This window comes from Rhinopithecus bieti, unplaced genomic scaffold (genome assembly GCF_001698545.2).
Source record: "Rhinopithecus bieti isolate Rb0 unplaced genomic scaffold, ASM169854v2 scaffold_26813, whole genome shotgun sequence".
Lineage (NCBI taxonomy): Eukaryota > Metazoa > Chordata > Mammalia > Primates > Cercopithecidae > Rhinopithecus > Rhinopithecus bieti.
In genome coordinates this window covers 454,112-460,111 of record NW_016812144.1, presented here as the reverse complement: position 1 = coordinate 460,111, position 6,000 = coordinate 454,112, and the positions used below count along the sequence as shown (strand labels likewise).

General features: G+C 44.4%; 1 protein-coding gene and 1 pseudogene across 6 annotated transcripts in view; both read right to left on the bottom strand.

Moving 5' to 3' along the window:
* Positions 1-53: 53 nt before the first annotated feature.
* On the bottom strand, positions 54-1,330 carry LOC108544467 (BTB/POZ domain-containing protein KCTD9 pseudogene; annotated as a pseudogene).
* Positions 1,331-2,062: 732 nt separating this feature from the next.
* The window catches only part of LOC108544490 (cytospin-B-like), a 121,096-nt gene continuing 117,158 nt past the window's right edge, over positions 2,063-6,000 (bottom strand). For 5 of the 6 annotated variants that reach the window (XR_001889865.1, XR_001889862.1, XR_001889863.1 and 2 more), the window contains 2 exons: positions 2,367-2,706; positions 2,063-2,207 (listed from right to left, as the gene is read on the bottom strand). Coding sequence is in view for 1 of the 6 variants with exons in the window: in XM_017895623.1 (XP_017751112.1) it covers positions 2,503-2,706 (204 nt within the window). In the remaining 5 variants the exon portion in view is untranslated. Of the gene's footprint in view, positions 2,208-2,271; positions 2,707-6,000 lie in introns of those variants that run through there. The other variant, XM_017895623.1, reaches the window with a different exon arrangement.

Below are 6,000 nucleotides of genomic sequence, written 5' to 3'. Positions count from 1 at the left end.
CCTCCCAAAGTGCTGGGATTACAGGCTTGAGCCACCACGCCCGGCCACTTTTTCTTTTTTTTTTAATTTCCTTAGTGTTATTTCTTCTAGACAACTGAGAGGGTGGAGAAAGAAAAGTGATAAGGAAAACATTTTCATCTTGTACATCTTCCTCCAGCCCCTAAAATTCTCATCTGACACTTTGTGACATGTGTAGTGGTGTCAGCATCTCTTCAAATCTAGCTCCCTTCATGTTGGACCCTCTCCTTGGCTTCTTGAAGATCACACCCAGACAGATCACAATTCTCTAAATCAGTTCCTGCCAGAGTTGCTCCTCTGAGGTTACAGTTCTTCAACGTTGCATTTTTTAAGGTAGCCACTCTCAGGTTAATTCCTGTCACGTGACTTTCTTCCATATCCACACCTTTGAGGTTAGCACCTTCTAAACTGGCTTTAAGACCAGAAGGATCCTCAAAATTACACAGTTTCAGGGATGCTCCTTCTACATTAGAACAGAGTATCTTGACTCCCTGGAGATTTGCACAGTCAAGCACTGATCCAGAGAGATCAGCTTGTTCAAGACTTAAACAGCAAAGATTTGCATGTGCAACACTGCAGCAGCTTAAATTGGCCGTTTTGAAGTTAATGTATCGAAGGTCCAAACGAGAAAGGTCAGCACCACTGAAGTTCAAACCCTGGCATCGCAGTTCTGACTTGGTTGGAGTTGCTAGCAAAATCAGACAAATTCCTTTCGGGATATTGTAAATGATCCTCCGGTGGTTGAGAATTCTTTATTGCCACTTCTAGGTGTTCAATCAATGAGTAAATACCAAAAAATCTTGCCTCTTCTAACACATCCAATAAATGAATGCCATCATTTACAATAAGCTATCCATGATGCAAGTAGTTCAAAATGGGTTCAAAGTACTCAGGACTTCGGTCAATTAAGAAAGCTCCTCTATGATCTTGCTTATTTCCCAGACACCTTTGTCCTTAAACACATGGGCCAGCATACTGTCAGGGTCTTTATTCACTAAAGTGCTCTGTGTGGTTGTAAAGTACCGCCCTCCAACATTTAATGTTAGCCAGTCTGTGTGGAATCCTGACAATCCCTCAGGTGGCTTAGAATCTGTCTGAGAATCAATAAATGGCTCTCCTCCACACACAAAACATCATCATCCCTGATCAAAGCAATATTATCAATCAGCCCACCTTTCCCATTATACACACTGGTGGCTTTTATGCTGAGTTTACTGCTGACCACAGAAAGCAAATCAGATAAAGTTCCATACACAGCAACCACCTTTCTGTTCTCAGGGCTGCCGTTCAGGAACACTGTGACCCACCTCATCGTGCTGCCCCGCTGGGTCCTGAGTGAACTGCCACCCTCCCACCTGGTCCTCCTCCCACCTTTTCTCCTCCCACCCTTCTCCTCGCTCCATCCACTGGGATTCACCTCCCTTCGCCACCTTCCTGCACCTGGGGACACACCACACTCACTCTGTCCCACATCCGGGACTCGGCTGCTCCTCCTTCCCACCCTGCCCCTAGGCTCCTCCCAGTCTGTCTTTTTTTGAGTGGGGCTTTATTAACTTTTGGAATCAGTGTTAGGCTGGCTTGATAAAATAAATGGTACTTTTGTTTACCGTATTTTAAAACCAAGTGTGTGTGTATGTTTAGTACAATATCAGTGTTTACAATGGTAAAGCCATTATACAGAAAACCCAGGCGATTCCCCTTATATCCAATAAAAGAAAGCCACATATAGTCTTCACAGATTCAACTTTTGAAAACCGAATAAATTAAAATATACCTTTTGAGATCTAGCCTGAATGTGACTTTTACGAAAAAAGCACAAAAAGTGTACCACCCTTCAACACATTAAAATTAATAATGATGTATTTCAGTTATTTTCCCATCTTAGACAATGTAGCAATACACTGAGGGCTGCACTGTAAGAGTTAGACCATGAAAGCTTAGAGTTATTATCTATATGCGCAAAGAGAAAATTAAACAAATTCTTTGATATTGCATGTTTCACATGCTCTGAACTCAAATATAAGGATTGAAAACCTTTTCGGATTCTCAAAAAATGAGTAACACTGAGAAGGTTCACAGCTTCCAGCTGCCACTGCCGTTCAAGTCACTCTGAGCAGCCTTCCACAGCTGCTGGGCGAGGCTCTTGCCAGCTTTCCATAGGGTTCAGTACAAATATTAGACATCCACCTCTGCAACGGATTGACAGTGTTCATTTATTTCTCTAATGCATTCTGCATTCCGACAGCCCCACAACATACACCGCCCTGCCTGCATGTCAGGATTTCACACATGCATGGTGACAAATGGACCTCTGGAGGGACCAAAGAAACCACAGCACACCCAGTTACCTTTTGTTTCTCATCAGTCTGCCCACTCTAGATGTAAACTCCCTGTGGGCAGTGACGTCATCTGCCTAAAATAGGTCCGGCACAGGGTAAGTGGTCAAGAAATATCTGACGAGGGAAGGACTGGATGGGTCATGGGTCACTGAAGTGCTTCCATGTGGCCAGGACTGAAGGCCTGCCGGGTCCCGCCTGCCCGGTCCCTCCTACCTGTGCCACTCCTCAGGCGGCTCTCGGCGAGCTCCGAGATGGCTCCAGCAGTGGCGGTCTTCTTCAGGCGAGCCACCCCCGATGCAGTGGTACTTCCTGGCTTGTTGAGCGTGTCCTCACTGCTGGCCCTCTTGAGCTGAGAGAGTTGGAGGGAAAGAGAGAGGATGAAGAGGTGGTTTTCAGGAAGGACGCTGTAAACAAGCTCCCATAGATACAGTAACAGCACTTTGAGTAGCATGATAGAGTGAAGTGAAAAAATGCAAACCTGTTTCTGTCATTACAGGTCCGAGTATGATCTCCCACGACTGTTGTCAAACAGCAGCATAAGACTGTGCGTGAAGAATACCATCAGGTCACACTTCAAGTAATGAGCCTAAAAAAATGTGGCTGGGCACCGTGGCTCAGGACTGTAGTCCCAGAACTTTGGGAGGCTGAGGTGGGAGGACTGCTGGAGCTCAGGAGCTCAAGACCAGCCTGGGCAACACAGCGAGACTGTGTCTCACTATTTTTTTTTTTTTTTAATTAGCTGGGCATGATGATGCCCAGGAGGCTGATGTGAGAGGATTGCTTGAGCCCAGAAGTTCAAGGTTGCAGTAAGCTATGACTGTGCCACGTACTCTAGCCTGGGTGACAAAGCGAAACCTTGTCTCTAAACAAAAATATTAAATAAAAAATAAATCTGCTTTGCTGCAAGGGGAAAAAAAGAATGGGAACCAATGAAAAAAGAACGGGGAGATAAGCAAAAGGCAGGGTAGGGCAATGCACAAGAAATTCAAGGACAACAAAAAAGGGCTCATGGCACAGGCCAGGAGGACGTGGAGGGAGAGAAACAATCTGAGTATCTGCTGTGGCCTCACCACCGCGCATTCTGTAGACCATCTCACACAGAAAATGTGTTCAAAGGTGAGAAAGGAACTTTCTTGGAGGCTGGAAGACAGAAGAAAGCAGCGCCCTCTGTTCTGGCTTTGCTTTCTTCCCTGTCATGGAACAAACATTTACTAAAAGTGCTGAAGTCTAAGAAAGGAGACTCCTAAGTGATCCACACTTCAGGCCCAGAGAGATTACATTTGAGGTTAATGAGAAAACCACAACTAAATTCTCTCAACCACTGTTGAGTCTTCATGAAAGAAGGCTCTGGAGAGGAATGGTGCCAGAAGACTGGAGAAGGCAGCTGCCCAGAGCCGTCTAATGTATCTGACATCCGGAGCACACAGTATGGAAAGCCCTTAAATCAATGTGGACATGCAGTGGGCGAGCCCCGCCCATCACACAGGCTGAGGGGAAAAGCCCTGCTCCATCCTACTCCACTGGCTTTGGGGTCATTTACTGAGAGTTAGAAGTTTAAATATTTCCACAATTTTTTAAAGTTTCCATCTTTGCATCATATAAATTTCAGGGTATAACTACCCTCAGCCCACCATAGCTTGATGGTGAAAAAACACCAACACCAAGTGTTGGTGAGGCTGTGGAGCAACTGGAACGCGCATGCCCTGTGGGTGGAAGTGTAAACTGGCATAACTGCTTTGGAAAGTGGCAGTGTCTACTAACGCCAAGGCTGGAAAATAGAAGAAAGCAACGCCCTCTGTGCTTGCTTCGCTTTCTTCCCTGTCATGAAACGGGTAGGACAAACATTTGCTAAAAGGCACCAAGTCGAAGAAGGGAGACTCCTAAGTGAGCACAGCACACAGTCCTCTGTGATTCAGCAATCCCATTCCTAGATCCACACCCAAGAGAAGTGAGTACATAGGTCCCTCAAAAGAATGTTCATGGCACCTTTTTTATAGCAGCCCAAAACTAGGACACCCCAAATGTCCTTCAACAGAAACGATAAATGCAATGGGAACTACACAGCAAATAGGAAAAAAATGAATTACTGATACACTAATAAATGGGTGGCTGTCCCAGGTATTATGCCAAGGGAAAGAAGCAGACACAAAGGAGTATACACTGCCTGATTCCACTTGTATTAAGTTTAAAAGCTGCACAATCAAATGATGGTGATACAAGTCAGAATAGTGGTTACCTCTCGCGGAGTTACAACTGAAAAGAAACCTTCTGGGGTGCTGGAACATTCGACATCTTGACAGGGTGGTGGTTACACAAGTATAAACAAATGTAAACATGCAATGAGCTTTATAGCTAAGATTAAGATTAGTGTACTTTATGGACTTTATTGTAAATATCCTGTGCTTCATTAAAACAGAAAAGAAAATTGGGGTGAAGGAAGTCTGCAATTTGGGCAAAGTCCTAGTTCCACTCCTGCAAAGATTAGCCTTCTGGTTTTTTTTTTTCTTGTTTTCTTTTTTTTTTTGTAATTTTTTAAACTTTACTGTTCTAAAGTAAGCATAATATAAAATTCCCCATTTTAAGTGCACAATTCAGTGGCATTAAATACATTCACCATGTTGTACAACGATCACCACCATCCATCTCCAGAAATGTTTACCGTCACAAATAAAGTCTACTCATTAAACAGTAACTCACCATTGCCTTTTAACAAGAGGGATGATGGTAGAAGTCTTTTTATTTTTTAGAGACAAGGTCTTGCTCTGTTACGCAGGCAGGAGTGTAGTAGTTCAATCATGGCTCGCTGCAGACTTGAACTCCCGAGCTTTCCCACCTCAGCCTCCCAAGTAGCTAGGACTACAGGTGCACACCACTATGCCTGGCTAATTTTTTTAAAGTATTTTTGTTAAGGTAGGATCACATGGCTGAGCGCAGTGGCTCATGCCTATAATCCTAGCCCTTTGGGAGGCCAAGGCAGACAGATCACCTGAGGTCAGGAGTTCATGACTGGTCAACATGGTGAAATCCCATCTCTACTAAAATACAAAATTAGCCGGGTGAATTCGAGACGAGCCTGGTCAACATGGCAAAACCCCATCTCTTCTAAAATAGAAAATTAGCCAGGTGTGGTGACGCATGCCTGTAATCCCAGCTACTGGGAAGGCTGAGGCAGGAGAATTGCTTGAACCTGGGAAGTGGTGGTTATGGTGAGCCAAGATGGCGCCAATGCACTCTAGCCTGGGAGACAGAGCAAGACTCCACCTCAAAAAAAAAAAAAAGACAAGATCTCACTATGTTGCCCAGGCTGGTCTTGAACGCCTGACCTCAAGCAATCCTCCATCTCAGCCTCCCAAATGCTGGTATTACAGGTGTGAGCCACCACTCCCAGCGTGATGGTAGATGTCTTAATATTAGCCATGTGATCTTGGTCAAGATTTTAAAACAAATAATTAACTTTTAAAACAAATAATTCACACTAAAAGGATGATTTGTGTGCAACTCCAGTTACTAGATGTCAGCATGATCACATTTTGTTTTATCTTTTTTTTTTTTTTTTTTTTTTAGACAGAGTCTTACTCTGTCAGCCAGGCTAGAGTGCCGTGGTGCAATCTTGGCTCACTGCAACCTCTGCCTTCTGGGTTCA